General features: G+C 46.5%; 1 protein-coding gene across 2 annotated transcripts in view; it reads left to right on the plus strand.

Moving 5' to 3' along the window:
• LOC127586098 (sperm acrosome membrane-associated protein 4-like) overlaps positions 1 to 15,224 on the plus strand; it is an 82,374-nt gene extending 67,150 nt beyond the window's left edge. For both annotated transcript variants that reach the window (XM_052043915.1, XM_052043916.1), the window contains exons 2-3: positions 11,150 to 11,254; positions 14,324 to 15,224. In XM_052043915.1, coding sequence (XP_051899875.1) covers positions 11,150 to 11,254; positions 14,324 to 14,523 — 305 coding nt within the window. In that variant the 3' untranslated portion in view covers positions 14,524 to 15,224. The remainder of the gene's footprint in view (positions 1 to 11,149; positions 11,255 to 14,323) is intronic.
• Positions 15,225 to 16,305: the final 1,081 nt, after the last annotated feature.

A 16,305-nucleotide genomic window follows, 5' to 3' on the forward strand; every position in this document is an offset into this window, starting at 1 on the left:
GCTTGAGGCCCAAGAACTCCTGTTTTTAAAAAAAATGATGATTTGTAGCTTGGAGTTGTCTTTCAAAGTTGAGACCTGGAGGCAGGGCTGGATTCGAACCAGCGAAGTTGAGTGCTCAGAAACGACCACTTCTGCACCTGTGTGGGTGGGGTGGAGGAGGGGGGCAGTACAGGACTTGCAGCGGGTGTAGTTGGGGGCAGGGGAAAAGCGTCCATCTACTTTGCTACTACATACAACCTGGGGAACGATGTCTTTCTTTCACCTTTCAACACAGACTTATTAAAACAAAATATTTATTTGAAAGCAGTCTGATCTAAAACGGGATATTAAATAGTGCATGAAGGCACATCCATCAAAGACAAATCGACAGTAGAAATAGTACTTGGAGGTTTTTAAAATGCTTTAACCTAACTAAAGTAGGTTAGATATTTTGTTTTCCATCCTGCCCCACCAACGATTTGTTAAGCAAACTACTGTTGTAACCTTGTGCTCCCCTTGAGCCCCCTCCACCCCTGGCATGTGAGTATGAGTCATTTACTCCTGACTGACACACCCCAGTGTCGTCCAGTAAAATTCCAATTATCCAGCACCTTCTGGACTTTGGTGCTAGATTTCCAGGCTATTGAATGTTATTTCCATTAATTCCCCAATGCTCTTTGATTACACTTTTTCATGCATTACACACTAGAATAATGAACTTTCTAGAGAGTTTAAAGTGGGACATGTATACAAGAGCTCTGGCCACAAACCTACTTGTGTTCCAGGCTCCAGCCACACTCTGAAGCCCCAGCCCACATTCCAGACTAAAGAGTGAGACACCTATCGGACCATCAGGATTTCCAAACAATTGTGTGCTGGATTATTAAAGTTTCCATGCACTAAGTGAGTGCCGCATTGTGGAGAGTTGTTTGTCGGACATTGAACCAAGGTGACTTCTCCTGACGTAATAAGTTCTATAGTAGACGGAGGGAAGGAAGTGCCTGGTATCTTGGCCAATGTTCTTCCCTCCCTCAACCAGCCGATGACCCCAGTCCTAGTGGTGGGATTTCCTTTTATTCCAGAAAGACTTTGTAGCGCAAGCCTTTTATTTGTTCTCGGGTGTGGCCTCTGTCGCTGGAATTGACTAAGAATTGGGAATAACAATGACTGCAGGGAACACAGCAGGTCAGGCGGCATCTGTGGAGAGAAAAGCTGGACCCTAATGTTTTGGGTCCAGCTCTGTCAAAGGGTCTTTAAACCCCCACCATCCCCAATGGCTCACAGGAGCCAAGGTGGAGGTGGGAGGGGAGGGGAGAGAGACGTCTAGGTGCTGCCTGACTTGAGTAAGAAATGGTTAACATTTGAGGTCCAGGACCCTTTATCAGAGCTGGACTTCAAACATTAACTTGCTTTCCCTCTCCACAGACACTGCCCAACCTGCTGAGTTTTTCCAACCTTTTGTGTTTTTATTTTGGTTTTCCAGTATCTGCGGTTTTAATTAACTGGCTGTGCACTTGAGTCTGAAACCGTGACAGTAACTTTGGAAAGGGAAGCTAGATTAACAGTGGGAAGGATTCTTTCAGTGTTGTGAAATAAAATGTGTAGCCTTGTCAAAATGTGCCTCTGGGACAATAAGCTGAATCACTTTCTGCAGTGGAAATTATATCGTGCCCTACTTCTTGCTGTTTCCTTAGGTATCGATAAACTAGCAGAGGGAAAAAATGGGTGTGATGTACAAGTTTTGGCTAATTCAACTTTTTTGTAATTGTCTCTTAAACTTAAGTAACCCCCCCCCCACAAAAAATGCTCCCTATGGTTTAGATGCTTCATAGGCAGGGATTGTTCCCCTTGGAGAGAGGGGGCGAGCTGATAAGGTTGTGTGAAATTGAGAATGGTAAATTTAAATTAATTTATTGTCAGGTGCAGTGAAAAACTGTGTTTTGCATGCTATGCATAAAGGTCATTTCATTACATCATTGAGGTAGTGCAAGGGAAATCGATAGCAATGCAGTATATAGTTACAGAGGAGGTGCAGTGCAGGTAGACAATCAGGTGCAAGGCCACAATGAGGTATATTGTGTCACACGTTCATCTTGTCGTACTAGGGGACTGTTCGATAGTCTTATAACAGAGGGATAGAAGTTGTCCTCAAGCCTGGTGGTACGTGCTTTCAGGCTTTTGTATCTTCTACCCAAAACGTTTTTTGGCCCACAGCAGCAGTGTCCAAAGCTGACAAGCGTACAGTTAGGGTGAGAGGGGATCAAAGGGAGAGTTTCTTTCTCGGTGGGGAGGGGGGTGGGGGCTGGCTGGAATCTGGAACGCACTGCCTGAGGAGGTGGTGGAGGCAGAGACTCTTCACAGCACTTAAAAGTAACCTGGCAAGCGCCTGAATCCTAAAGGCAGTGGGTCAAGTGCTGGTAAATGGGATGAGTGTAGACGAGTGCTTGATGGTCAGCATAAGCATGATGGGCCAAAAGGCCTGTTTGTGTAGTAGGGCTCTGACAGGAGATCAAATTTATCAAAGCCTTTTCAAAACGAATGCTTCTCTGAATTATTGGCATTGGTTTATTATTGGTACATGTACCACAATACGGTGAAAAGCTTTTGTTTTGTGGAACATCTGGACAGATCATGCCAAACATAATTAGAGGTGGTTTTAAAAAATGAATACAGAATATAGTGTTAGAGTGCAGGTAGGTGATGTTCAAGGGCCACAATGATATAGATTGGGAGATCAGGAGTTCATCCTTCAGCGTGTGGAAAGGTCCATTCAAGCATCTGATAACAGCAGGATAGAAGCTGAGGTTAGGGGTGTTGCTGCCATTTTATTGACCTGGAGATGCTCAGCAGCTCCGACAGTGCTCTCGGTCTTGTACCTACACTGTGGAACGTTTCAAAGTAGGCATGGGGCTAGTGGCAAGAAGGGTAACTGGAGGGGAAGTTCCTGTGAACATCTGACGGGGTGGTCAATTGGCATTGCAGTGCAACGGGACCTGTAGGATGGGTGGTTCCCCTCCAAGGCTGGGTGGCGGCTCCTGCCAAAGATTTGACCGGGCTTTTAATAATGAGGTAATTCAGTTGGAAGTTCACAGAATAAATAACACTCCTTTGGAAGAGTGGCCTGTGATTACATCGGGAGTTTGAAGTGCAACAACCACACCCCACCCCCAAAGTGTTCTAGGGTGGGGGGTGGGTGCTGAGGAGAATGGGATGCTGTGGACCATCTCTTGCACCACCATGGACCAGCCTTCGATTGTGCCTTTCTTTTACAGTTTTTTGTTTCGCAGTCTTCACTGTGTGCTATAATTTTATGTATACTTTATACTGTGTTGTCTGAACCTAAATGCCTGTGATGCTGCAGGCAAGTTTTACATTGCACCTGTACCTCACCGTACCTGTGCAAATGACAATAAACTCGACCTGACCTGAAAGTCACTGAGAAGGATTGTGAGCTATTGCTGTAGATGGTGTGGGCTTTTTAATGCCAGCTACACGATGCCACAGTGTTTTAAATGTGCTGGTTGGGTTGGCCTTATTCCCACCGCCCAACCCTGCCTTTTGGGAAGTGGGGTGGGAGGGTGTTTCTGAAGCATTAAACAGTGAACAAGTTGGAGTTTGTTTCTCTCTCGGATGCGAAATGGGATCAGATCCATGTCTGATGGATTCCTTCATTGTCACTGGGTCCAAGACCCAGAATGACAAACCTAAATGGATCAGGAGCAGCTTCACCAGAAGAACTACAATGTGGCGGCCCACCATAACATTAGGGGGCGGTTGGGGTTGGGCAGTAACTGCGGAATTTGTCAGTGACGTCTAGCTCCCATGAATTAATGGAACTGTTCTTGAAAAGGTCTGATAAGATTATAAATAAATCATTTAAAAACTGCAGTTGGCTGGAAATCTAAAATGAAAGCTGGAAATACTCAGCCTGTATAGATAAGTGGGGAGAGAAATGGTTAATATTTCAGGTTGACAGTGCAAGAGAATGGCGAGGAGGATGTTTAGTTGGCGGGCGGGAGGTTGGGGGGAGAGGAAAGGGTCTCTATAATTGGGTAAAATCAGGATGACCATGAGAATGAGCTGTGAATGGGTTAACTGGCCAATGAGCAAATGGGAGCAGTTAGAGATTGAGAATGTAATGGGAGTTGCAAAATGCAGAGCAAGGAAGACGTTCCCGACTCGGGCTTCGGTCCGGAACACTTGGGAGCAGCTAAGTGTTTTCTCTTTTAATGGCTTTTATTAGGGTTTTGAAGTGTAAGGGTTAGTGTTTGTTCGGGTTTCTAGTGTAAGGGTTAGCTTTTCCCAAGTTTTTTCTAACTAGTTTAGTGGGGGCTGGACTGCGCAGGCGCGGCGCGGGCAGCTTAAAATGAGGAGAGAGAATGGGGTTCGGAGGAGTTGGGAGCAGCTAAGTGTTTTCTCTTTTAATGGCTTTTATTAGGGTTTTTAAGTGTAAGGGTTAGTGTTTGTTCGGGTTTCTAGTGTAAGGGTTAGCTTGTCCCAAGTTTTTTCTAACTAGTTTAGTGGGTGCTGGACTGCGCAGGCGCGGCGCGGGCAGCTTAAAAAGCAAAGTCTATAGAGCGGGCAGCGTCGGAGCGGGCAGCGGAGTGAGTGGCAGCAGAGTGTTCTGGGCTCTGGCTCAAGGGGCTTCGGTGTGAAGGGGCAAGGAGGGTCAGTAGCTGGTAAGTAGGTGAAGGCAAGGTTTACCTTTTCATCATAGATTTGTAGGTGGGACTAACTAGGGACAAAAAGAAAGGTAGTCAGATGGAGGACATGGTGGTGTGCTGCAGCTGTTTGATGTGGGAACCCGTGGACCTTACTGTGGTCCAAGATGGCCACATCTGCAGTAAGTGCTTGAGGCTGGATGAACTTCGGCTCAGGGTTGATGAGCTGGAGTCGCAGCTACAAACACTGCGCAGCATAAGGGAGGGAGAGAGTTATGTAGACACGGTCCATCAGGTGACAGTCATCTCCACCCCCCCCCCCCCACCCCCCCCTTAGAGCAGGTATATCTGAGGTTCAGGAGGCAGATAGAATGGTGACGGTCAGGGGAGGGAAGAGGAAGAAGGCAGGCAGGCAGACAGAGCAGGGAACCCCGGAGGCTGTTCCCCTCGGTTACAAGTTTTCTGCCTTGGAGCTTTTGAGGGGGATGACCTGCAGGGGCCTAGCTGCAGTTACCAGGTCTCTGGTGCTGGGACTGGTACTACTGCTCAGAAGGGAAGGGTGGGAAAGAGACATGCGGTAGTGATAGGGGACTCGATAGTCAGGGAAACAGATAGGAGGTTCTGTGGCAGTGAGCATGAATCCCGGATGGTATGTTGCTTCCCAGGGTCTGGGATGTCAGAGTCCACAGGATTCTTGAGCGGGAGGGAGAGCAGCCAGAAGTTGTGGTCCATGTTGGCACCAACGATGTAGGTGGGAAGGGGGATGAGGTCCTGAAGAGTGAGTTCAGGGAGCTAGGCAGAAAATTGAGGAGCAGGACCTCAAGGGTAGCAATCTCAGGATTGCTGCCGGTGCCACGAGATAGTGAAGGCAGGAATAGGAGGAGCTGGCAGATAAATGCGTGGCTGAGAAGCTGGTGCAGGAGGGAGGGTTTTAGATTTCTGGATCATTGGGATCTCTTCTCGGGAAGGTGGGACCTGTACAGAGGACGGGTTACACCCGAACCAGAAGGGGGCCAATATCCTTGCGGCGAGGTTTGCTAGGGTGGTTCGGGAGGGTTTAAACTAGTTTGTGAGGGGGAAGGGAACTGGAGGAGTAGGTCAGAGGAAGAAGGGGATGGGGAAAAGTTAGATCAAACAGGTAGAGAGGCTTTGGGGAAGAAGCAGAATACAGGCTATAAAAGTAGTAAGGTAGATGGACTGAAGTGTGTTTACTTAAATGCATGAAGTGTGTTTACTTAAATGCAAGAAGTGTCAGGAATAAGGGGGATGAAGTGAGGGCTTGGATAAGTATGGGGGACTCTGATATCGTGGCTATTACTGAGATGTGGCTGATGTCAGGAGAGGAGTGGATATTGAATATTCCTGGTTTTTGGTGTTTTAAGAGAAATAGGGAAGGGGGGAGAAGAGGAGGAGGGGTGGCGATACTGGTCAGGGGCACTGTTACGGCTGTGGAAAGGATGGATGTTGTAGAAGGATCATCTCTAGAGTCTGTATGGGTGGAATTAAGGAAAAAGAAAGCAGTTACTCGGAGTATTCTATAGGCCACCCGGTAGCAGTAGAGATATAGAGGAACAGATTGGCAGGCAGTGTTTGGAGAGAAGCAAAAATAACGGTTGTTATAATGGGAGACTTCAACTTCCCAAGTATAGACTGGAACATGATTAGTGCCAAAGGTTTAGATGGGACGGAATTTGTTAAGTGTGTCCAGGAGGGATTCCTGATGCAGTATGTTGACAGGCTGACTAGAGGGAATGCCATGTTAGATCTAGTTTTCGGAAATGAACCAGGACAGGTGAAGGACCTATTGGTGGGTGAGCATTTGGGGGACAGTGACCACTGCTCCATAACCTTTAAAATTGTCATGGACAGGGACAGGTGCAGTGAGGACAAGAGGTTTTTCAATTGGGGAAGGGCTAACTACGAGGCTATAAGGAGAGAACTTGGGAGTGTAAATTGGGATGTCCTTTTTGAAGGAAAATGTACCATGGACATGTGGTCGATGTTCAGGGATCTCATGCAGGATGTTAGGGATAAATATGTCCCGGTGAGGCAGAGAAGGAATGGCAGGGTGAAGGAACCGTGGGTGATGAGAGAGGTGGAACGACTTGTTAGGGAGAAGAAGGTAGCGTACATGAGGTATAAGCAGCAAGGTTCAGACAGGGCCCATGAGGAATATAGGGTAGCGAGGAAGGACCTTAAGAAAGGGCTGAGGAGAGCTAGAAGGGGACATGAAAAGGTGTTGGCTAGTAGGGTTAAGGAAAATTCCCAAGGCCTTTTTCAAGTACGTGAAGGGTAGGAGGATGGCTAGGGTGAAGGTAGGTCCGATTAAGGACAAAGGTGGGAGAATTTGCCTGGAGGCGGCGGAAGTGGGAGAGGTTCTCAATGAGTACTTCTCTTCGGTATTCACCAGGGAGAGGGGTCTTGATCACGCAGAAGGGAGTGCTGGTAGGGGTAATGTTCTCGAGGTTGTAGATATCAAGAGAGAGGATGTGTTGAAGTTGTTAAATAATATTAAGACAGATAAATCTCCGGGGCCTGACGGGATTTTCCCCAGGCTGCTTCGAGAGACTAGGGAGGAGATTGTTGAACCGCTGGTAAGGATCTTTGAGTCCTCGTTGTCCACGGGGATGGTGCCAGAGGATTGGAGGGTTGCGAATATTGTCCCCTTGTTCAAAAAAGGTAATAGGGATAGGCCAGGGAATTATAGACCAGTGAGTCTCACGTCTGTGGTGGGTAAGCTGTTAGAAAGGATTCTAAGGGAAAGGATTGATGAACACATAGAGAATCATGGACTGATTAGGGACAGCCAGCATAGCTTTGTGAAGGGAAGATCTTGCCTCACAAGCCTGATAGAGTTCTTTGAGGAGGTGACCAGGAAGATTGAGGGCAGTACGGTGGATGTGGTTTACATGGATTTTAGTAAGGCGTTTGATAAGCTTCCTCATGGTAGGCTTCTTCAGAAGGTCAAAGGCCAAGGGATCCAAGGAAGCTTGGCTGTGTGGATTAGGAATTGGCTTGCATGTAGAAAGCAGAGGGTTGTGGTGGAGGGAGTGCCCTTGGATTGGAAGGCAGTGACTAGTGGTGTCCCGCAGGGATCGGTTCTGGGACCTCTGCTTTTTGTGATATTTATAGATGACTTAGATGAGGGGGTGGAGGGCTGGGTTAGTAAGTTTGCGGACGACACTAAGGTCGGTGGTGTTGTGGATAGTGTGGAGGGCTGTCGGAGCTTAGAGGGATATTGATAGGATGCAGAGCTGGGCTGACAAGTGGCAGATGGAGTTCAATCCGGAGAAGTGTGAGGTGGTACACTTTGGAAGGACAAACGCCAGGGCAGAGTACAGGGTAAACGGCAAGGTACTTGGCAGTGTGGAGGAGCAGAGGGATCTGGGGGTTCATATTCACAGTTGATTGAAAGTTGCCTCGCAGGTGGAAATAGCAGTTAAGAAGGCCAATGGGATGTTGGCTTTCATAAGTCGTGGGATTGAGTTTAAGAGCCGCGAGGTGATGATGCAGCTTTACAAAACTCTAGGCCACACTTAGAGGACTGTGTTCAGTTCTGGTTGCCTCATTGTAGGAAGGATGTGGAGGCGTTGGAGAGGGTGCAGAGGAGATTTACCAGGATGCTGCCTGGATTAGAGAGTATTGAATACGAGGAGAGGCTTGTGCTAGGGCTTTATTCACTGGAAAGGAGGATGAGAGGAGGCATGATAGAGGTATATAAAATACTGAGAGGAATAGATAGAGTAGACAGTCAGCGCCTCCTTCCCAGGGCACCAATGCTCAAGATGAGAGGGCATGGCTTTAAGGTCATGGGTGGGAGGTTCAGGGGAGATGTCGGGGAGGTTTTTCACCCAGAGAGTGGTTGGTGCATGGAATGCACTGCCTGGGGTGGTGGTGGAGGCAGATACATTGGACAGGTTCGAGAGCTTGTTGGATAGGCATATGGAGGAGTGTGGGATGGGGGGATATGAGGGAGGAAGGGGTTAGGTAGTGTGAGGGTGGTTTGATGGATGGCACAACATGGTGGGGGGAAGGGCCTGTTTTGTGCTCTATGGTTCCTGGCAGGTCAGCCTGAGCATGATCCCCACTCTCAAATGGGGTGGGAGGAGAAACGAGCTGGGCTAGTGTAACAGAGAGATGACTGCAGGGAATGGAGGGATATGGACCATGTGCAGGCAGAAGGGATAAGGTGTCATTGGCTTAATTAGTTTGGCACAACATCGTGGGCTGACGGTTGCTGTACTATTGTCTATCAGTTGGGAGGTGGCTTGTGATCATGAATGCCAGCTGTGATTGGATAGTGGAGCTGTTCCAAAGATATCCATGACACTGTGCTTGTTTCTGGGGACTTGTGGTGTACACCACCCTGGGCCGACCTCTGGTTGTGGGTTATCCCTCCTTTCCCCCTTCGGTGTTCTTGCTGGGAGAGGTTGCTTCGAGAATCCTGATCCTTTCTATCCAGCTAAGAAGCGAGATAAAGTAATGGGCCTTGAAGGAGAGAGCGAAGCCTCTGTGCACTGTTAACAACTAATTACAAATGTCGAGGGAAGAGGTTAAATATTTCTCCTTTTTACTCTGGTGACTGCTTTGTTTTTATTGAAATGATAGTGGAACCTTTAACGTTTTGGATAAACTTGAATCAAACCAGGCCTTGTGCAGTGTAGTTGTTCCAAGCTCTTCTGGAATGTTAATGCTAGAGGAACTCAGTGGGTCGAACAGCATCTGTGGGGGTAGTGGTGGAAAGGAACTGTTGATGTTTTGGGTGGAGACTGCTTCAGGACTGAGAGGAGAGGGGAAAGACAGTCAAAGTCTATTGTCATGTGCACAAGTACAAGTATGTGCAGGTGCAATGAAAAACTTGCTTGCAGCAGCATCACAGGTACATAGCATCATATAAGCAGCATTCACAGAGACAAAGTAAACAAATCTTTACAAGTACAAACACAATTAGAACAAAAAACAAAGTTCATTATAAGGAGGGGTGAGACAGGCTGACTTATTGTCACATGCATGAAAAGCTTTTCATGTGCCAGCCAGCCAGAGCACGCCATACATAAGTACATCGAGACAGTAAGAGAAAAACAGCGCAGAATATAGTGTTGCAGTTACAGAGAGAAGGTGCAAGGGCCACACCTTGGAAGATCGCGAGTTCATCTTTTAGCGTTTTGAGAGGTCTGTTCAAGAGTTTGATCACTGGGTCGGAAGCCGTCCTCGAGTCCAGTAGTTTGTGCTCTCGAGCTTTTGTATCTTCTGCCCGATGGGAGGGGTGGACTGAGCAGGGGTGAATGATGCTTGATCCAGATTGGGGTGGGGGACCAGAGGAGATGGGGGTGGGGGAGTGGTACTGGTGGAGAAACAGGAGTGGAGTTGAGGGGTAAAGGCAGATGGGTGGGGGGGGGGGTGAAGGTGGAGGGTGATAAGCAGGGACACACTGGTGACCAGTGCTGGAATCTGATCAGTAAGGAAGGAGATCATGGGAACCATTAGGGAGGATAGAACCAGGAGGGGGGTGAAAATGGTTGGGGGAGAAGAGGTGTAGCCCCTGGTCATAGCTAATGTCCCAATTACACTTTTTATATCATCTCTTATTTAAAGCCCTCCACAGATGCCCTGTGACTGTTGGTGTTGGCCTGAGGGGTCACAGGCTGCAAGTGGGGATCCACTGCTTTGGAGCAATGGTTTTGCATTAAAGAAAAGCTTGCTCCTGGCAGCAACTGACAGGAACCCTTCACTGGGGCTTTAATTCTTGTGTGAAGTTGAAGCAGCCAATTTGTGCCCAGAGAGAGTAAAGAGCTGAGGGTGGATGATTGAATTTGGGGGTGAGGTGGGAGGGTGGTGTGATAAATATTGTCCTTGGGATGCCAGAGAATTTCCATAATCTGTTTGGACCAGCACCATGGAATGTTTTTCCTGCCTACATACATGTGTCGTTTGGCCTTGATGTTTTAACTATTGGTGGCACCAGTGTATAACCTGACTCTGCCGGAGAGATCCTGACCCGAAATGTTGACTGCCTGCCTTTCTCCACGGCTGCTGCCTGGCCTGCTGAGTTCCTCCAGCATCGTCGTGTTTTTCAGCTAGATTCCATATCTGCCGTCCTTTTCCTCTGCCAGAGGGTCAGTAGGTTCCCTGACGTCTGTTTCTTTCCCACCCCCCCCCCCCCACCTTCTCTCTACTCTAAACGAAAGAGTTCTGTTTTATGCCTGACAGTTTGAGATTGGGACAATGGATTTTGAAGTTGAAATTGCTGCAAGACTGACAATGTATGTAGGAAATGACTCCATGCTGCTTGCAAAAGGAAATCTGCCCATGGCCTTCTAAGGTGGCTGGTGCTCCCAAACCTCCTGGAACCTAGACAGGGAAAAGCTGAGGCTCGTTAAAAGTCTTGATTGGTGTAAATTCATGGCACTGAATATTGACATTATGCAGTCTTTTCCAATCAGTTTTTAATTATGAAAATTGTCTTTGGCTACTAATCTTAATTTTTGTTTATTTCCCTGACACTGTAGGTACTAGCCTGAAGTGCGCTTATTGTGTCCTAAGTCCATCTCTGTGCATCAAGAAGGCAACCTGTGATGCCAATGAGCTGTGTTACTCCGGGAACGCCATTTTAGGTAAGCTGCTTCTCTCGGACTGTTTTCTCTGAATTGGGAGGAGGGGAAGATCCAGACTGGTCTGGAAGGGACTTGTTTACTTGGGGTCCAAGTTGGGAAGATTTAGACTTTTATTTTCTCCCAGGAATCAACCTTCCAGGAATCTCCAGAGATGAGATTAATTTCAATCTTCAAAAGGAGAAAATTTTGGGGGGTGGGTGGGAGTATTAAATTGTTGAGCTTATTTCACTGACCTGGTACTAATCGAAAACCGGAGGGAAACTTTAACTCCTTGACAAGTGTTGGGATAAACTGGCTTTAGTACATCATAGGAGTAGACTATTTGACCCCTCAGTGCTCAATACAATCTGGCTTATTTGATTTGGTCTTGGCTCCATTTGTCCAATCCCCACAATCCTCATCATAGACTTGTACAGCATGGGAATGGGCCCTTCGGCCCAACTGGTCCATGCCGACCAAGATTCCCATCTACGCTAATCCCATTTGCCTGCGTTGGGCTCCTATCCCTCTAAACCTTTCCTATCCCTGTATCTGTCCAAGTGCCTTTTTAAATGTTGTTGTACCTGCCTCAACCACTTCTTCTGGCAGCTCGTTCCATATATGCATCACCCTGAGCACTAAAGTTCCCTCTCGAGTTCCTATTAAATCTTTCCCCCTCAAATCTTTCTAGTTGATTTTTTCTCCCCCCTCCCTCCCCAAGAGTTGGGAGGTGGTTGGTGGTGGAGGTGGAGAGACTGCATTCATTATCTATGTCCCTCGTGATTTTATACAGCACTCTGAGGTCATCCCTCAGTCTCCTGTGCTCCAATGAATAAAGTCCTAGCCTGTTCCAACCTTCTTTATAACTCAGTCCCTCAACCTGATTTGTCCATTGATGTTTCATTCTTGGCCTGAAGTACACACAGCAACTGAACAACATCTCGGGTAGAGAATTCCAACAATTCAATCCTCGTTCATCTTGTCTCTTGAAGCGTTGCCCTGGTTTCTTGATCCTCATTGAGGAAATATCTAAGCGACATCAACCTTGTCAAGTCATCTTTTTCTTGAATAAGATCACCCATCCCATTAAACAGGACACCTGGAATTGTTTCACAGCATGGTGTACTTAGAAGATGCCAAACTTGATCATATGCTGTAACTAATAGTTTCCATATGACACACGTATGGCTGGTTCAGTTTGACACCCAAAGTAGTGATGTGAGTGAGTTTACTGGATGGCTCTTGCATAAAGCCAATACTCTTTGACATGGAAGGGGACCATTCACTCCATTAAATCTATGCTGGCTCTCCACAATGCCATGAATCACTCCCTTGCCCCCAGTGCAAGATGTTCCTCATCCCTTTATGACATGATGGCTCTTGGGTGTGTTTGGCCCATTGAGTTTATGGTGGCTCTTGGAACACACCCATTTTCCTTCCCACTTATTCCTCTTGGTTTCCCTCCTCTGCAGAAGAGGTTTTACTAAGATGCTGCCTGGATTAGAGGGTATGAGCTATAAGGAGAAGTTAGATAAACTTGGGTTGTTTTCTCTGCACTGTTGGAGGCTGAGGGGAGACCTGAGAAGTTTATAAGATTGAGAGGCAGAGGTAAAATAGACAGTTGACATCTTTTACCCGAAGGTTGAAATGTCTAATACTAGAAGATGTAAATTTAAGGTGAGAAGGGGGAACTTTAAAGGACATGTGGGGCAAGTTTTTTTTTGTGGTAGTGCCTGTAACAGGCTGCCAGGGGTAGTGGTAGAAGCAGATATGATAGTGGCGTTTAAGAGGCTGTTAGATGCATGAATATGGAGGGGTATGGATCACGTGCAGGCAGAAGAGATTTACTTTAATTCAGCATCATGTTCGGCACATATGGGCTGAAGGGCCTGTTCTGTACTGCTCTGTGGTACAGTCTTGATGGGCCAAATGGCCTTCTGTGCTATTGCCATTCTGATATTTCACCATCTAAGGTTTGCAATTAAAATGGGGCCTGTTTGTGCTCTTTGGCTCACCAAGTCCATGCCAAGCCTCAAACACCCACTTGCACTGCTCCCATTGTATTCTCCCCACATTCCCACCTTGCATCGGGCTTTGGTGGAAACTAGTTTTTCTCCAGTCCTGGGTGTCCCAACACCGATCCCACTCGGTGGGTGATGGAGAAAAGCATCTAAATTGCCCTCTTCATTACCATATTGGTTTGTCCAGTAACAGATGGTAAGGTGAGAGGGTGCAAGTTCAAAGATGATATGCAGGGCAAGTTTTTCAGTGGTGGGTGTCTGGAATGTGCTGGCAGGGGTGGTGGTGGAGTCAGAGACAGTAGAGGTGTTTAAGAGGCCCTTGGAAAGGCACATTAATGTGCAGAGAATGGAGGGATATGGACCATGTGCAGGCAGAAGGGACTAGTTTAGTTGGACGCTTAATGTGTTCAGCACAATGTTGTGGGCTGAAGGGCTTGTGCGAGTGGGTATTTGAGGCTTGGCATAGACTTGGGGTCTGTTTGTGCTCTTTGGCCCACCATTTTAATTGTACAATGAAATTGGACAATGAAATATCAGAATGGCAATAGCATAGAAGGCCATTTGGCCCATCAAGACTATACCATAGAACAGCACAGGAACGGGACCTTCAGCCCACGATATCTGTGCTGAACACTATGCTGTCCTATTTTCCTCATGGGGCTCGCCCTGATGGAATCAAACATTCCAACTCATTGCCCTCCTTCGAAACCCAGGAGGAAAGGTATTGCAGGTTTGTAAGGTGATGTTTGGCCTCCATTAACAGTAATTTCCCAGTGTCTGGTCCACAGTAGACTTGGGTTAGCAGAGTGGGTATGGACTCAATGGGCCAAATGGCTTCCTTCTGTGTCATAAGTGCACTACATTAACCTTCTCAGGGATGAGGTCTTCTGGATGGGGAGACCATTGCCATTCAGCTGGAGGAGGAGTGGAACTGAAGGGTAAAGTTTTTTTTGGAAAGGGAATTTGAGGTGGTTGTCATTCCAAGTGACCCCACGACCACCTTCCTTCTGTTTTCCCCATGGTTCTGTTACTGGTGCCCTGACCACTCTTTCCTTTTTGCTTTTCCTAGCTTCAGCAACCATCTTCTCCTCTGGATGCACGAATAAAGAAAACTGTGGGAAAGAGATTACTCAAAAGTATCTTGGTTTGAACTACAAGTTTTTGGCAGAATGTTGCAATTATGATTACTGCAACGGAGCAACAGCAGCTCGGCTCTCCCTGTTGGCAGTCTCTGTCATGGCTCTTGCCTGGTTTGTAGGATTCCAGTAGATCTGTGTAATTCCTCTCAAAGCCTGGTATTCCTTTATCTGTTATGTTCAGCTGCCCACTATAACAGCAGCATTTGCACAATGTTTGTCTTTCCTTTTTTTTGCATCTTGCTATTTGTGTTTCAAACAGCAGATTAGTACCCAATCGAGTATGTCCTACGTATGTGTGCTGTACAAGGTGTGTTAAGGGGATGGCATTGCCCATCGTGAGTTTTCACTTTTTTTTAAACTTTGACAAAAAATGGGAAGGTTCCTGTATCGATCACATCCTGCAATCACCAGACAAAAGGCTGTTGTCTTAATGCCAAAGAATTCTGCATTCAGAAGCCCACAGTGCTTCAGAATAAATGTTCCACAAAAAATTCTGAAGCTTTTAAACCTTTTGTAATAATCCTTCATATAATCCCAGCCTGCTGTTGTGAATTTGATTTTTTCCACATTAATGCAAATTTTGTATGTGGTAAGATTTTGAATGTGCTATTTTTTTAATGCATGCTGTCATTAGCAGTGCAAAACAACTGCTTTTTAAAATTCTACACTCTTGTAATGCTGAATTACTGATCTAAATGTGTCATAACAATGGGTATTTGTAGACTGCATTGGAAGAGGGGTGTCAAATATCAGGGATAAAAATGAGCATTGATATAGAGGTTTTCATGATTTTGTGTAGATTTATAAATATGCCATTAAAAGATTTCTTAAACCACACTCCAATGCTTGTTTGTAGTTTGGTTGATGTCAGTTATGCATGGCACAGTGAATAGAGCTGCTGCTTTGCAGCTCCAGTGACTCCAGTTCGATCCTGACCTCTGGTGCTGCAAGTGTGGAGTTTCCACGTTCTCCCTGTGACTGTGTGGGATATCTCTGGTTTCTACCCACACTTTTCCCCCCCAAGATGTGCAGGTTAGTACATTGGCTGCTGTAAATTGTCTCTAGTGTGTAAATGAGTGGTAGTTTGATGGGAATGTGGGGATAATAAAATGGGATCAGTGTAAATGGGTGTTATATGACAGATGTTCCAGATTATTACTCTGGAATTGATTTTTTTTTTGGATTCAACAGCTGTAGTTGGGGGAATTTCAATGAAGGCAGAGGGGTGGGTCTCCTGAATTTAGCCCAGTTTAGTAATCTAGTTATTGACTGTACCCCTTATTCATCTTATGCCTTCAAAGATTGAGCTGGGTAGCATTGGAGGTGATGATGAAAGAGCTTGGGCAGAGTGCAGATTGGTTAATTTTCCTGCCAATCAAACTGATGCTATTGACCTATATGCAGCCTGTCCCTGGGTTATGAATGTCTGGCCTGTGGATACCTTTACGTAATATTACATTTAAGTGCAGCATATATACAGACATTCTGCTGCTGGGAGGAGTGTGTGTGTGTTTCTCATTACCACAAAGTTTTTCTTTTGTATTTTCTGACTTGTAGACAGAATCAACATCAGGACATCTGTAAAAACAATCTGTTCATTACCCAGGGACTACCTCTGTGTAACCGTGCTCCCATTTTCTGAAGAAATCTGGGCGCTCTTTATTTGTATCATAGATGCTGAGTTAATGGTTGCCTGCTCTGAGTCACACTTCCCACTTTCTTTATTAAAACAGTACATTGGCAAGAGGGCTAAATCTGGAAGGAAAAGCTGGCATCAGCTACTGAGTAATGTAGGTCTGGGCTGTCAATTCCAAAACCACCACTACACAAGTCTGTGCAGGCTGGGAACTTGCCAACCTCTTCTCACTCTGACTCGAGACTTGTCTAAATATAGGCCTTGTTTCAAAGCCTT

The sequence above is a fragment of the Pristis pectinata genome, chromosome 34 (genome assembly GCF_009764475.1).
Source record: "Pristis pectinata isolate sPriPec2 chromosome 34, sPriPec2.1.pri, whole genome shotgun sequence".
NCBI classification, from domain to species: Eukaryota; Metazoa; Chordata; class Chondrichthyes; order Rhinopristiformes; family Pristidae; genus Pristis; species Pristis pectinata.